The sequence below is a fragment of the Fringilla coelebs genome, assembly GCF_963513975.1.
Source record: "Fringilla coelebs genome assembly, chromosome: 1".
Lineage (NCBI taxonomy): Eukaryota > Metazoa > Chordata > Aves > Passeriformes > Fringillidae > Fringilla > Fringilla coelebs.
In genome coordinates, this window is record NC_140028.1 from 113,250,074 (window position 1) to 113,267,322 (window position 17,249).

Genomic DNA, 17,249 nt, shown 5'->3' on the forward strand with positions numbered 1-17,249 from the left:
GACCAAGAGGTGCTAGGCAGTCTGCAAGTACACAGGGTGCACCACTTCTGCCCAGAAGGGCTAATATGAAATGCATCACCAGCTTTTGGTTAGGAGCAATTGGAGCTGGTTTATTATTTTAGTCAGAAAGAGCCTGAAAAATCCTGTCTTGCTGTGTGTTTTATCTTCCATTGCGGAAAACTAAAACAGCAGCAGCAAATAAACCTTGTACCAATCCAATTTGGAAATCACAAGTTCAGCAAAAACACAGAGGCACAACAAATTATTGAAGTTACCAGGTTTGAAAAGACCTTTATAGGAAGACAAGGTGAACTAGAGGTGTAAATAAGTTTTTAAAATTGAATGAGTTTTTTAAAGAAAGCTTTAAAACAGACAACTAACAAGGTGAAGATATAACAGAGATTTAGAATGCCATTTAACCATGGGAATTCAAACCAGGGAACAAGGCTGCTCACCTCTGGGACAAATCCTCCAGCTCCCCAGGAAATCTGCTTGACTGCAAGGAACTGATAACTATTGCAGCAGCAGGTGGACCAGGGCACCACAGAAACCATTCCCACAGCTGCACTTACAACGATGCCAGAAGGCACTGAAGGCCTGTTCCATAAATCAACAGTGATGCAAAGGCACACAAGGAGCAGGACACACACACAAGGTTCCCAAAACAGGCCAAGCACCACAGGCAGGAAGGAAAAATGGGTAACAGAGGCCATGCATTATCTCTACAGCAAGGATGCTGGGATGATGAGGATGGCAAAGGCCTTGGCCATGTCCTCCTGATCCACAAATATGGCACAGGTAAAACAGGCCAACACCACAGACCCATCATTTCCTCCCTTCATTCCCATCTAGAAATTGTTCCAAAACACATGATATTTTGGTGGTAACACCAGCGAAAGTGACAGAGGTTATGAGCCTTTTGGCTCAAAGTCAAATTATTGAAAAGCTTTGAAGACTTTCAGAGCTCCTTCCATGACCGCCCTAATTTGTACCTCTACTGCAACCAGTGAGTCAACAAAGAACCACCTAAAGAACTCAGATTTTGCAGTTTCTGAGCCATCCCTTTTCTCCCTACTCATCTGTGCTGGCAGGTTGATTTTTTCCCTCAATTTGGGCTTAAAAATAAAAAAATAAAAAAAATACATCAATTTATTTTTTCAAATACTAACAAAACCCAATGGGAGAATCAGGCAAGAAGAAAATTGCAGGCTTTTCAGTCTCCTATTGTAGGGAAGTATGCTGGAAAGACATTCATAAAATGAAATGAATGTAAAGAGTACATCCAAGAGTGCAGATTAGTGAGGAACGCATGTGCTAGGATTTGCATAATTCCAGCTGGTTGGTGGAACATTTCATATTAACAATAATGCTAAAAATAACATATTTTGAATATACTTGAATAGACTACGCTTAAGCACTGCTGTTTTCTTCACAGTCGATGGGTGCTTTACCACAATCAAAGGCAACGGCAGGGCAGGAAAATTCACCCTCGAGTGAGGTGGTTACAGGCAGCACTGCAAACAGCTACAGCTATTGCAGTGAAAAACACCAACATATATAACCAAAATTCCTCCACCTACTCCTCAGTAACCCTTTAGTGCCTGCAAGAATCCAGACATTAAGTTCTTGGCCAAGTGAAGTTCAGAATTGTTCAACAGTGGGTCTGAATTAAGCAGCGCAAGGAGGAGAGACTCCTAGAACTCCATAGTCTCAAAAACTCACATCTTTCAAGAGTATTACTTCTGTGCCTCTAAGCTTTGAGCTGATAAAAAGATAGTCTTTTATGTTTATAGGTTGCTCTCTCTAAGGCTCCTCTACACCTCACAATTTTGTGTCTTGTGATTTGGTGGGGTTTTTTTAAAGCCGAGCTTCTTCAACAGTATGTTTATGTAAGGATTTAATTTTTCCTTTAAAATAAAAACCCAGATGCTCTTAGTCTTCATTGTTGAAAGGGGGAGTTTTGAAAACATCTCCAAACTGAAGATAAAAGATCAAAAACCAGAAGGCAAGTAAAAAGAATGTGCATTTTTTTAAAGCCCCATTTTTTTCAGCCAACATCATGATGTTCTTGAAGTAAAATATGATTTATAAAGGTTGAAACTGGAGAAAAAAAAAAAAGAAAATGCTTTCCCCTGCAAGCATGAAAACACCTGCTTAACTATACACACCAGTATGCCAAATAAATTAATGGAATTATACACATGCATAAGTGGGAACATGTATTAATATTCACAATACATGATACAAAGTTTTATTCATTTTTTGTTTCTATGTATTAAAAGTGAATATCAGCCTTGAGGATGTGATTGATCATGGCTCAGTCAACAGAGCATCCAAAACAAACCCTAAATCAAAAGGGTTGCATGTAGACATACAGCATGAAGATGAAAAAACAGCACATCAACCAAGCTCTGTAGTTACTAGATACCCAAACCAATAAATAAAACGTGGCAGTTACCTGTGAATAGAAAATACCACTTATGTAAGGCTAAAGTTTGGAAGGTGAGGTGACAAAAAGAGAGAATTCTTGAACTGACAATCTCCTGAAAGACGAAGGCAGCAGCCTCCATTTAACTCAGAAAGAGTCAGTTCATAAGTCTGACTTAGGAATGAACAGTAGATATTTGATTGACTCATTCATACCTCAGCTTTAATTTTGCAGTATGTCAGTAGCTTGATTTTCAGTCCCGGAGCACCTACAGCTCCACTGAAGTAGTAGGAGATGTGAGAATTCAGCCTCTTTGAAAATTCAGCTAAAGGCACTTGGAGTTATGAACAAAACGCAGGCTCAGTTGCATGCCTATTACTGTACCATCATTATGACTGCTCACAAATTAGGCACAGAGTCTCACACATGGTCTTAGTCATATGGGGGACAGTTTCAAAGACGCATCATGAGATGATATGAAACCAACTCCCTATAAAAGCACATACCTTTGAAAAGCTCACCCTGGGCTTTGAACAGTTTTTCACAATGGTTCTCTTCGAGGATTTGGTGGTAACAGAAATAATTCCTTATATATCACTGGATAAAACCTCAAGATTATTGAAAAAGGGCTTAGGTTTTGTGCAAGAGGAGGGAAACTTCACACATTGCTCCTGGGAAATCTGTGACGCAACAAGAAGAACAATGTAGGGCAAAGATCATGCAAAAGTGAAAGAAATATAGCTGCTACACTACCACATGAGGGACATTTCATTTTAGTTCCCTAGTAAATCCCTTCTTTTTTTACAGTGAATTCATGCCAGAAGGGCAAAAAAAATAAGCTACCTTCCCTTTAAAGCCATTCACAAAATCAACACAATTTTGAACCATCCCTTGTTTGCTTTCAACCCATTGAAGTTTAGAATTAACATAACCTAGTTTATTGGGTTTCCATGCCCTTCAATATTTGTCTTTTTATACTAGACCCAAAACTAAACTTCAGAGGCCAAAACTGGGGCAAGGGAAAGGGAGGAAGGCAGGACCCTTTCATTAATCTCAGGAAAGGGTATCAATCTCAGACTCATGAAGGAGTCACAGTATAATCATGCAGTTAGCTTTTAAAATTACCCAAATGTATTCAAAATGTTTGCTTAGTTGAATCCGTTATGCTTTGATAGCATCACTCCCTGCCATAAGGGTATGGCAAGGAAATAAAATATGAATGATAGCACTAATAAATTATCATTGTAAACTACAACCTCACCTTTACGTGATCTTCTGATCTTTACTGTGAATAATGCATTTAGGCAACAGGTAAAAAAAAGGTTCCATGGAGTATAAAATCTTCAGAAATGTTATGAAGGAATAGAAAAAGACTGATTCATCAGATAAAATATTGGAGTAATTTCATGTGCAGCTCTAATGAAGCCAACACGAATTTTGTGGATATTTGGGGTATTTTATTCTATCCAGATACTGCTATGTACATTGTTATGATTTAGATTTTTTTCTCTGAAGAGAATAAACTGCATGCAGCTAAGCATCTGGTTCTGAAAGAGGAAGATGAGCACAGGACAATAAGTCTTACAGCCCACACAGGATAACAAAGTGATGCCATCCAGAGTCTGGGCAATATATCAGCCTAAATAACATTGGTGACCTGTACCATAAATCCACTTATCAGACACATTTGCAGTTTCATGAGTGTCTCTTCCTCTATTCCTCAGCTAATTATTGATAAGTACAGGCGAATTTTCAAATCAGTTTCAACTTGATTTACAATACACCTGATCGCTAAGACACAATTACAAAACAAGGAGTTGGCTATCTGTTGTGATCATATTGTATAAGTTCCGTACCTTCTCGGTGATTTCTCATGGGCAGCTCCTCACAGCACAGTCAACAACTCCAACTCCTTTCACAGCACAAACAACAACCCCCACCTAACCCACTCTTTTGTAGCATTCTTCTTATTGGACACAGCTGTGGCCTATTAAGGGCAGGCCTGTTCCTAATCTTTGGTGATTAGTACAGCTGCAACTCCTCAGGTGTGAGACTACCTTCTGCACTATCTTTATTTTCTTACATTCTATCCCTCCACAGATATCTGAATATTTTGTCTCCAAATTAATTCTTTCCCGTGGATGAATGCTTGATGCCACGGTAGATTTTGGTTACATAAAGAATGGAAGATTCCTCCCCTTAAGCCAAATAAAGCTTGATTTATCACCTAATCTTACACTTAAGAGAAACCAAGAAGGTGAGTAGAGCATAATAGTGATAGCCAAGCTTTACCCAGGGAACTTAAAAAGGTAATTTGACATTTTGGAGACCAGATTTTCAATTTGAAAACAGAATGTAACCTGAGCTAAAGGTATGTTGGAACACTATCAAAACTTTATTTGTCCACAGAACATCTGCTGATAAGAGGAGGGAGGAAACATTTTGGAAGTCACCATTACTTGATCATCCATGATCTGAGGGAAAAAGTGAAGACCCATTTGAAGAGAACATGGCATTTGGAATAGTTTTATGGGCAACTGATGATGTTATGTATTATCTAGTCTTCAAAATGTTAGCTTTTCCTTGCTCCTTTCATTTTGCCAGTGTATGGTTTAAGCCTAAGCTCTTCAGGGAAGTCTTTTTTTTTTTTCTTTTCAACTTAGATACAGGAATAGTCAGAAGTTTTATGTTTTCCGAGTTGAATTCAAAGGACAGATGCTTATACGTGCTAAGGAGCAGTTAATTTTCTCTTCGTGCTCATACCAAGACAGGAGTGAGGATAGCATTTTGCAGGCTTTGCACAAAGAAGAATACCAGGAGAAGAGTTGTAGTTATGCATTACAATTCAGTCACTGCAGCTGGATACAATCCATATGATTTGCTTACATCTTCACAAGATCTTCCAGGCATATCAGCTGCAATGCGTTATTCACAATGTCAAATATTCTAGACAGGCCAGAAATAAATCTGTCTATGAGCTATTACTAAAAAATCATCCATCAGCAACACAAAAGTAATCTCTGCTGTATTCTAGTCAAAGTCCAATTGAGAGGGTCTAGCACATTGGCTGAGATCAGTTGCTTCCTGAGCTTGGCGTTTTGCCATTTTTTCTGTCATCCCAGAAAGAAACAAGGAATTACGCAGTGTGCTAGCTTGCCAAACCAATGACATCAAAAAAAAAACTATTAGTCCTGATTGGATTATTGTGTTTTCAAGGAAGGTGATAAATAAAAAGAAAAAATATTTTACATTATCTATGTAGACGCTCTTCATAATCTGAGGCATATCAACTACCTTTTCCTCATGTTCTTCCTCTCTCATAAATTCTTTACAAAGTGCTGATATCCATCAAATTCTCAAGACTTGAAAGAGAGAGGCATAGAAAAATAATCTAATTTGATACATTGCCTGTATGGATGCAGAGCATAGGTATTGTCTTAAATGCGAATTTGTTTTTCTGCAAGCCTGATGATAAGAGAAGGTTTTAAAACCCACAAGCATTCATCCCTCTATCTGAAGAACTCCTAAGTGCAGGTCACTGATAGAAACAGCTAGGTTTGAATAGGGGAAAGGGAAAGATATGCCTAAATACTGATAATATTTTCAGTTTCTTCCTCCTTCCCAAATCACGTCTTCCTGAACACTCCAGACAAACAGAACATCCATCACTTTTGTCCTAATTTCTGTCAATGGTGAACTTCAATACAGGCCTAAATCTGCTGCAGTTGGTGAGAACACCTCTCTAACAGGACTAATGTCAGTCACTGCTGCCAATGCAGCCTTATAGCACAGATCAGCCTGCCCTTAAACCCCTTTGAGTGGAACCCTAGTTCTGCCAAATACTTAGAGACAATCACAAAAGAGAAAGGAAAGCACAACTCTGGGTATTTTCTTCATCTTGGGATTTTTTTTCAACAAAAGCAAAACAGCCAGCCCATGAACTCCCTCTAGAACAGGGTGTACTCAACTCATATGCTTCAGTCTCAACAACAAACAGCCTGTGCTGCTGGGCTTAATTGCTGCCTGGCAGTTCCAACACACAAACTTCTCCAGCAGTTTTCAGATGCTTTAATAGCACAGCTCCCTGGAAAAACATCAGAATCCATTCCCTGTCCTGTGTTTTTCCCACTTGTCCTGAAGACTCTTCCTCACAGTTCATTCTGGGTCACAATTGTCAATCATCAAAAATGCTGCCTTGATTACAATTCCACCCAGGCCATACTGCAGGAAAGTAATATCTTTGGGATAGGATTCATCTCACCTAACTCACTTTATTTCAGAGTTCAAGCATATATCCTTGGCTAGCCAGCTAATTCCCATCATAATCAGAATCTTCAGGCAGCTGAAGATTCATTTAATTCCAACACAGGCTTCTAAATTAAGTGCAATGAATTTACCTCTTTAACTCCTTGACTACAGAAGGAAACCAGAGAATTAGCTCTGGCTATTTGCTTCCTTTTTTAGATCTGGTTTAGCAGTGGTTACATGATCTAGCTCCATGCAACAGTGTCAGATCCTGGTGGGAATTTGATTGGCATATATATTCTAAAAGATTTCAAATATCTTTTTAGTTGCTCTCTGTTTACCCAAAACACCATATGTTCGATAACTTCAAGCCAATCTCTAAGAAGTCTAGCTGAGGTGTTCAAATGTCTTAATCTGTTCCTCTTAGAAACTGGAAAAAAGTATTTTATGAGATAATACAGCAGGGTCCATTTTTTCATATGACAATCAACAATACTTTCTTTTATGTTCCATTTCAGACTTGCACAGGAAACAAGGTGTCTGTGTTGTTCAATATATGATATTTTTCACTTTGATTTTTCATTGGGCTTTCAAATCTGCATGCAATTTTTGCTTTTAAACCAGCTGAACATACAACTATAACTGATTTTGGCATTCAACAGAACAAACAGAGTCTCATGTATTTGGGGTTTCTATTATCAGAACCCATTTTAGCTACTTTTTTTTTTTAACATAATGAAATGATTATGCAAGAAACTACAGTGTCATGCTAAATCCTCCAGACATGAGAACAAATTAATGACTTAGTGGGTGAAACTCTGGAATGCTGACAACTGCAAGCTAGGCTCCTCTAATGTACGGGTAGCACGGTTAACAGCCTGCAACCAAAATGTCTCATAATCCTTATGTGAACCATCACTTTATGCCTTTAAACTTACACTGCTATTATACCATTAAATTCCTATTTTTTTCCTTGCCAAAGCTTACTTTATTTTCTTGGGCAAATTCTACACTAATACAAAATGTTAGCCTGGGGTTGTTTGGAGAAACAGGTGTATATAGAAATGAAATGTGTATCAAACTTTGTGGGTTTTCACACAGGGTAAAATAGATTTAGCTTGCATGTTGAGATGCTGGAAGGGAGAAGTATCTGAAAGAGTAATTAAGAATAAAATACAGTAAAAAGCCATGCATCCCTTTTATCTTACACCCTATTTAACTTCCTGCTTTTCCTTCAGCTTCCTCACAGTCAGATCTTCTTTCATATACCTCATATATTAAATACTTTCATGCTCTGTGTAAAAATAGTGTCAGGTTGTTCTAGTTTCTAGCAGGGCAATTACTGAGACGCAGGTGTTGTGAAAAAATAGATAAAGGAAGCCTTCTTTCAGAGCCTTGTCACAGAGAAAGATAAACCAGATGTTGCTTCCCCTGCTCAGCCCCCCTCTATTATTGTGCTTTTTGGCTTAGAAAATTCCCAAATCTAGGAAAGTATAACCAAGTGGTATCTCCATAAGCTCACTGAGACACCTTGTGCTGGAGATACTACCTGGACTTTCACACTGAAGAGCCTGTTTCTGGCACTTCTTACGTTAACTAATTCCCACGTGATGAAACAGACCCCTCAGCCTACAAAGTCAGGCAGCTCTGGGGCCATCCCCGCCATGAGACACACTCTAAACCAGTCCAAAGTCATTTTTCCTCCCTGCAGAAACCTATGCCAAGACCCTGTCATTTTGAAATCTTTTCTATAACATTTCATGGCCATTCCAAAAGACACCACTGCTTGCAGAATGCAGTTATAAAATACTACCCCATAAACTCTGAAAACTATTCAGGGGACCATAAAGTCATCACATAAACTCTCACCAAAAACAAGGGCGGGGGGGGGGAACAAGTAATAGAAATTCAAACTTCTTGAAGGAAGGATAGTAAATATGTTTTTCTTTTACAGTAATTAACACCACCTCCTTGTTACCTTCACATCTTTTAAGGTGTCACACTAAATGATGGTCTTCATAAAAAACAACTTTTAGCCATTTCTACAAGGCAGAAAAATTACTTCTGAGTAAGAAAGCAAAATTGCTTTTCTTAAAACAACATATTCAAAAAGCCTTACAGGTGTGTCCTGACAGAAATGACTGCATCAGAAACCTAGAGATTTTACTTTGGATTTATTCTTATAGGGTGATATTATATTATCACAAAAGCCAATGGAAATTTTGACATCCACTTCAATGGTGACAGAATTTCACTCACTGAGTTAAATGACATTTATTAGATTTTCATGTTAAATGCAGAGGAAAATCCTGTTCAGGATTCCTGCTAATCCAGACTCAGAGTTTCTACATGACTAAAGCAAGAAAGTTGGTAACCTCAGATCTCTTCTAAACTGTACAGAAATGACCCAATTTCCCACATTCTTTTGAATACTAAATCTTTGAAGCCTGAGATGAGGAGGAACCGCTATGTTGCACTTTGAGTTTCACTCAGTATTCTGACTGCAGTCTTTGTGAGTCTGCAAGGATTTACATTCATTGTCTCTCCAGAGTCACTTGCAAAATGATTTCTAAAAATTCCCTCTTTCAACTACTATTAGGCACTGTCTAATACAGAAACAAGGAATTCCTGGCCCAAGGGCCAGATACAATCTGCAACTTAATTTCAGGCAGTCTGCAGCCAAATGACTCTGTGTGTGTGTGTGTGTGTGTGTGTGTGTGTGTGTATTTATTATTGGCTTAAAAACCAAAGTGGTTATTGACATATGACTTGCCGAATGCCTCCAAGGGACCTAGAGGGTTCTTCTCAAGGACAGGATCTCTACTCCAGGGCTAATAAACTGTAGCTCAACATTACAGCTACCAAACAAGCAACACAGAAGCAGATTATTCCTGAGTATGTAAATGCAGAATTCTAGTGTGGTTGTCACATAGGTTTGCCACTCTGGTGCAAAGGGCACCATTAGTGAGCATTAGTGAGGCTACTCAGTGCTGGCAGCTTCAAACCAGTAAATGGCAAAGATGGAAAGGGAGGAGGAGAAAAGGAAGAAATTACTATGGCTTGAGCTTCAGAGTTCAGAGAAGATTTGGGGACTGCCAGGAAAACAAACAAACAAAAAAGCATCTTTTTGCTTTCAAACATTTTTTGAGCATTTGAAACAGAAAGTGAGGAAGAGCTAGCATAATTTCTGCAAGGTTCCTTTTTAAGCAAACCGTACTTTTATATCAAGCAACATTAAAAGAGAATGCAATAGATTCAGAAAAAAGAGCTCAGAACTGAGGAAGTTGCTCACATCCTCCTGTTACTTGATCTGACCATCTCATATCCATCTAGGTTATTGCTGTTTCCTCTGTCTGTCACAGATAAATGACTGTTCGTGCAGTAAGAGCCACTGCTATGCAACAGCTGTGCTCTAATGGACATTTTAAAGCTCCTTGGGTTGGCAGAGGGAAGGAAAGGAAGGAAGGAAGGGAAGGAAGGGAAGGAAGGGAAGGAAGGGAGGGAAGGGAGGGAAGGGAGGGAGGGAAGGGAGGGAGGGAGGGAGGGAGGGAGGGAGGAAGGAAGGAAGGAAGGAGAGGAAGGAAGGAAGGAAGGAAGGAAGGAAGGAAGGAAGGAAGGAAGGAAGGAAGGAAGGAAGGAAGGAAGGAAGGAAGGAAGGAAGGAAGGAAGGAAGGAAGGAAGGAAGGAGGAAGGAAGGAAGGAAGGAAGGAAGGAAGGAAGGAAGGAAGGAAGGAAGGAAGGAAGGAAGGAAGGAAGGAAGGAAGGAAGGAAGGAAGGAAGGAAGGAAGGAAGGAAGGAAGGAAGGAAGGAGAAAGAAGAAAGGAAAGAAGGAAGAAAGAAAGGAAGAAAGAAAGAAAGAAAGAAAGAAAGAAAGAAAGAAAGAAAGAAAGAAAGAAAGAAAGAAGGAAGAAAGAAAGAAAGAAAGAAAGAAGAAGAAAGAAAGAAGGAAAGAAAGAAAGAAAGAAAGAAGAAAGAAAGAAAGAAAGAAAGAAAGAAAGAAAGAAAAGAAAGAAAGAAAGAAAGAAAGAAAGAAGAAAGAAGAAAGAAAGAAAGAATGAAAGAAAGAAAGAAAGATAGATGAGGTGGAGAGGCAAATGAGTGAGGCAAATGTAATGGATTTACATTGTCACCCTTCATAAATCTTGACTGTGTCCTCACCAAGATCTAGAAAAATCACAATTTCACTCCAGGACAGGGATGTTCATTACCCAGGTTCAAACTGTATGAAAAATTGCTGTGGGAAAATCATTCACAACTGATTTATGGCTAAATTGAGAGAAGTGGAACTGCCATGGCCAACCACTGCCTTCAAAATATCTTCCAATCTTGCACCAACACTAAAAGCTTTTTCAGGAAGCTGCTTCTATCATTTGTGTACCCAAACACAAGGCATTAGCCTAGCACATACCATTAATCATTCCAGCCACCTAGAAATGAAAGCTGTAATAAAATGGAGAAAGGGAAAAAATTAATAATTTAGTACTTGATCTTGAAATACACCATTCTAAAATAAACACTTCTCTCTTTATAAGCCTGAGAGAGTCCTTAACAATATTTATATTAAAAATCTAACCAATTTATTCATGGTTCTTTAAGGAAAAAAAAAAAAGATAAATCTCTCAGAGGGAAGACTCAGGCTTCAGAATATTTGTTCATCTTATTGTTAAAAAAAATGTAATTTCTTGAGAGTTGTTCAAGGCAAGATAAACAAAGCCATGGCTTCGTATAACAGATTGTTTTGGAGATCAGCTGTTAAATGTCTCCATATGCTTCAAATCAATACAAAGGGCACATGGATGTTTAGATTAATTTCTATGCTCCAAGAAGTGCAAAAATATCTAAGGCCACGCATTCTATGCTCACCAGCAAGTTCATCATCAACAGACACATTACTTGGGAGCAGCACCATGCCTTCAGGAAAATTTAACCAATACGCTGCTATGGCACAACAAACGTGTTGACCCCGAGCAGCAGCAGCAGTGAAAGGAAAGTGAAAGGAAGTTAAAAAGTGATGATTCTGCTTCAAGGATCAACCTCTCAAAGCAAAAGGCAACTTTATGACACTGTGGAAGGAACTAGGACCTACCGTGAAAGAGCCATCTGTGTACAACCCTGAAAGAAGGAAGTCACGAAAGCAGCTAGAAAAAAAATCACACCGTGTTATTCTTGTTTACATCTATTGAGCGATCCCCTGTCACTCTGCACTATAAATTCATTTGTGCCTGCACACACCCAGACACACATATTTGTTTCATGTACACCTGAGCAAGTGGCTTTAGGCCACTGGTTTTTTTCCAAAGCATGCCAACTAGACTAATAAGATACTACTATATGTTATAAAAGAGATTCTTAAAGTTGCACAGTAGCTGAATTACACTGTATCTGCACAAGCACTGGACATGTCTATCAAAGGTTTTCGTTTTTTTTTTTTTAAATGAGCACAGTACACTGTATCATTAACTTCTCTTATAGAATGTAAACAGGATTTCAGAAGAGGAACTAATCACAAAAAATTCAAATAACAGTTTGAAAACTGAGCATGAAGAAACTGAGTAACAAACCCTTTGACAAGGCACATTTGTTGGGAGTTATGCTTCTATAGGACTACAGCTGTCACCTATCCTTTACCCCTCTTAAAATCTTAAAGTTGAGGTCATGACATTAAGACTGAACTGTTAATATCACCTCCCAAATTAGTCATAATTACTATCTTTTTGAACCACCGTGGGGTTTCATCCTGAACCCCTGTGGGCCTATGCTATAAGATGAGACCAAGTTCCTGACCTCTTAACTCCAACATAAGCAGTATCCTCCATTCTTGTATTAGTTCTCCTCTTCTCTATCTCCTAAGGCTATATTTTTGGTCCTTCTTCTGGCAGGAGCTTTCTCAGGCTCTTCAATGTTCTTGCCACCCTTTTTGCAATCCCCCTATTTCAGTCACATCCTTTTTGACCTCAGGAGGCCAAAACTGTGCACTGTGTTCTAGCTGAGACCACAGGCACAGCTTTTTACAAAAGGCTGTACAATATCCTCTCAGTTACTCAACTTCTTAGCAGTCTTCAATGATGTGCAACCTAATATCACAGTTGGGTTTTGGCTGTTGTAATTTGACCAAGTGTCCCCACTGATCTCTCATACTCATTTCTTCTGGATCTGTCAGGACTGACTGTTCACACTCAGTCGTTCTTTATTCACCACTGATCTTCATCCAGCACTGTTCTGCCCACTTGGTGGAAAACTTTAAAATTAATACTTCTTGCTCCTCCTGAATAGACTATGTAAGTATTTCCACACAGATTTTGCAACATGGTGGCTCCAACTCTCTCTAAATAAATATGTAAACAACAGAAATCTTTCTTTATTTGCAGATGTCCAAAGCCCAGCTTTGGTCTCTTTCTACCCCAACAGATTAGCCTAACCCTCTGCTTTTCCTCTCCTCTCTAGCTTTCAGTCTGATAATAGTATTTTGCCTGTTACTCCACAACATTGGAGTTTTTGTAGGTTTTTAATGTCCAGAGCTCTGTCACTCAACAGCATCATAACTTTTCTAATACCCTGTCCATGCTAGAAGATAACTGAAACATTGGTTCTTATGGCAAAAAACAAAAAACAAAACAAAACAAAAAAATAAAAAAATAAAAAAAAAACCAAAAAACATCTGGTGGACTACATCATGCCTCTCTGTTACTTTACTATTGTTTTTTAAATGAGGATTTCAAGTTGGTTGCCAAGTCCAGATGTAAAGTGTTACTTAAATATATCAGTGAATTAACTAACTATGCCTGTAACTGATTCACAGCTGAAGCTCTGTTTCCAATAGAATTTATAGGAGACACAAGGCTCAAATCACTGTGAAGCCCAGCCACAAATCAAAGTCCTCTTTGGCATATGGGACCAATTGGTCCAGCAGAGGTTTGCTGCTGGAGCACTCAGCAGTTCGTGCTTGAATCCCAGCCCTCAGTCACTCCATTTCTGCTCACAGCGTTTTGCTATCTTCAATATTCACTGCTATCCTTTGCAGATTTGCCAGGCACCCATGCAGAGTCACGTGTGTTTCTGTTTGGTTTCTGGAAACCAGAGTGTGCCCAGCTATTCTAGAAGCCTGTCAAGGGTTCTTCTTGCCTCAAGGTCCTCCAGAATTTGAATTCTGAGCTCCAAAGACTCATCTGCCATGCAGGAATTCAAGACTTTGATATGGGATGCAAATAAGCAACCCAGGAAGGACAGGAGGAATGAGCAGCTCTGTCAACGATGTATTTTTAATCCTTCTACTCCAAGAAAAGGTCAACTGGATGTTGTGCACCTTTGAGGATGAACACTAGGAAAGAACAAGCCAGAAGGAGTCCACTGACTCAAGCAGCATTTTGGAGAAAGGAAACAAAGGGAGAAAGAAAACCTAGTGTGTATGATGTGGCCCAACTTCACTTTCATCATCTTAGATGGAAAAACAGAGAGGCCAGTATGACAGCAGGGTTATTGTAGATGATATCCATAATAAAAAATGCAATAAAATTACAAGGATGCACTGGTGTTATTACACTTTAGAAACTAAATTCCAGCACTGAAAAACTCAAAGGCATAGACATATTCTGAAATCTTCCAGACAGCCCTCACAACAACAGCACTGTTTCCTCAGGGCTCAGTCCCACCTTGCCCGAAATTAGAGTCTGCCTCCTTTTCAGTTTCAGCCCTGGAAGACTAAACCTTGGCATCTTTGTTCCATGTAAGCATCCACAGGTCAGTGAAGAAACTGCAGCCACTCTCCCTTGGATCCCTGTCCCACGCTTGCTTGTTCAGGAGTCTGCAACACAATCAATGTCTCATTACTGAATCAAAAGCCACCACCGTGACTGAAATGCAACCCAAAAGTGGGCACTTCTTGTCTATTTGCCCCCAAGTCAACAGCACACAGGACAAAAAGACAACAACAAAACCCCCTATGTGTGTGCTTCCCCTGCTCCATGACAGCTGCATTTCATCATATCATCCACCCCAGGACCACTGTCTCTGGGCTGGAAATATAGCTCTGCTCCCAGCATGCTCCCCATTTGCCTGTCAGTTTAGTGCAGTGGGTGCTGAGTAACCCTCCTTCTTCCTTGCATCAGCATCTTTAAGGCTTTAATATTCTGTTTGATCTCTTTGAGGCTGTGGGAGGAGTAAGCAATTTTCTGTCTGGCTTATTAGCTAGGTAGGAAATACTCCCCAAAAAACACATTCTGTAGCATTGCCTTTAGACCTCTTATCCATGACATTGTTCTGCCCTTTTTTTTGGTTCCTTATAAGACATTTTTGTTTAACTTTACGCATTCAGGCAAGTAGATATAATGCAAATAACCTGAGAGCCAATGTTATTTATAACTTTACTGCACATAACACCCTCATTCTCCCCACCACCCTTTCACTCTATAAAAATATACAAGAGTAAACAGGCACTCCAGAAAAAGAAACCCAGGCATCCAGTGTTAAAACTGAACAGCAAAGAGCTTAGCAGCAGCAAAATATAACTTCACCTCCTTGTGAATAATGCTTTGCTATTTAGTCTGGTTACAGATGCCCTATGCTGCAAATACTATGCTGTGGTATCAGCTTTTCTCTACAATCTTTGCCACAAGTCTGGAGGATTATGTAAGTAGAGGCCAAAGAATCCGTTTGGAGAATTGAAAATCAGCAAGTATGTTTAAAAATTAGGACTTAAGAAAAATTGTACAAATCAGAATGAAAATGCTGAAGTATAGACAGTGTAGTGTGAAAAAAATGATGAAGGGAAGGGAAGGGAAGGGAAGGGAAGGGAAGGGAAGGGAAGGGAAGGGAAGGGAAGGGAAGGGAAGGGAAGGGAAGGGAAGGGAAGGGAAGGGAAGGGAAGGGAAGGGAAGGGAAGGGAAGGGAAGGGAAGGGAAGGGAAGGGAAGGGAAGGGAAGGGAAGGGAAGGGAAGGGAAGGGAAGGGAAGGGAAGGGAAGGGAAGGGAAGGGAAGGGAAGGGAAGGGAAGGGAAGGGAAGGGATCTAGCTGAACAACTTTAGAGGAACCACTTGGTCCAATTTTCTGCCCAGATATTGTGAGCAGTGTTTCATGTCAGTTGTCTGCAGTTTCTTTCAAGGTACAGATAAAGGGGTAAGTGTCACTTAAAACAGAAACATCTATTACTCAAGCCTCCTGCTCATCACAGATGAGGCATATCCCCGGTTAACAACATGGGCTTCATCTCTGTGAAGGCTCACAATAACTTCACAGCATTTTGCCAAAAGTCCCAACAAGCCTGCCATCAAGCTGAGAAGTGAAAGGGCACTCAAATGCTTAGTTTGTGGTGTCTCATGAAGAAAATCTTTAGAAGAATGTTACAGGGAAGCTTTTAGAGAAAATAAAAATATTTATTTCTTTCCTCTTCTGAGGATCTCTGAATTTACACTGGCATTTGATTGAGCAGTTACTTAGCATGCTGTACACCATATTTCAATTACAACAACAGCGGACACAGTAAAGTTCCCCTTTTCCCCAGAAGATGACAATAGTGTATATTTCTCATAGAGTATTACAATTTTTCAATGTTTGGTATTTTTTTCTTCTTTTTTTAAAGGCTCAAACAAAGGAAAAAATGTTTGAAAGGAAGGCTCTGTGATGAGAGGGACACTGAAACCGGAGATACAAAACTTGTTTCTATGATACATTAAATATCCTACCATGGTCAAACAGACACACACAATAACATTTATATGTGCAAAGGATCCACAACCATAGGTCTTCCACCACCTCTAGAAGTTGCTTTGGCAGCAGATTTTGTAATCAGTCACAGGCACCTGTAAGACAAAAGAATAAAGAACAAGTGTTAACAGAGAGACACACTTCCCATCCACAGCTTGTAGCTCATTAGAATTTGCAAGAATCTTTAAGATCAAGGGTGACTAATTCATCTCCTGGTCTTGTGCCATTCTGTGATCAGCAGATGACTGATATCTGCTTTATCTGTGATCTAGGTCTAGAGCAGGGGCAGCAGGGCTGTCCATGGAGACACCCAGGAGACACCTATAAAAGAATGGAGGAAGTGAAGCAGTATCACACCTGTCAGCCTCCAATCAGCAAGACCACCCTCCATTTGGTGCACAAAGTGGGTGTTTTTACCCCCCCCACAGCATTATGGTTTATGTCACTTGTGTTGCTAACAGCACGCTGGGGAAAGGTAAGACAGCAAACACGCATTTGTAATACACCACCCAGCTCATCAACAGGAACAGTAAAACCTTTAAAACAGACATAACAGCAAAAGCAATTAAGGAAACTCCTTCAGTTCAGAGCTACCTGGGGCGAGCACATGAACTGGCATACAAGCTGCCTCGAGACCCTGGAGAGCAGTTGCTGAATTAGTGAGGATTGGAACAACTAATTGGTGATTGTTTATCAAATAATACACTAGCAATTCCACTGAGCTCTAAGAGGGAGGCAAGAATAAAGCCATTTCAGGTACCACCACTGTGAACTTAGCATTTTTCTAAGATACATAAGACATATTCTTCAACTCTTTTAAGTGTCCATATGCAGACTAGACAGAGGCTGGCAGGAGGCACATTTATAAGTGCATTTA

General features: G+C 39.6%; 1 protein-coding gene across 2 annotated transcripts in view; it reads right to left on the reverse strand.

The window, feature by feature from the left end:
• Positions 1-17,249, reverse strand: part of LOC311162906 (uncharacterized protein) — a 105,268-nt gene that overhangs the window by 45,192 nt on the left and 42,827 nt on the right. Inside the window, exon 4 of one of the 2 annotated variants that reach the window (XM_084221513.1) lies at positions 16,180-16,467. The exons of the other annotated variant lie outside the window; for it this stretch is intronic. Coding sequence (XP_084077639.1) covers positions 16,458-16,467 — 10 coding nt within the window. The 3' untranslated portion in view covers positions 16,180-16,457. Of the gene's footprint in view, positions 1-16,179; positions 16,468-17,249 lie in introns of those variants that run through there. 2 annotated transcript variants of the gene reach the window in all.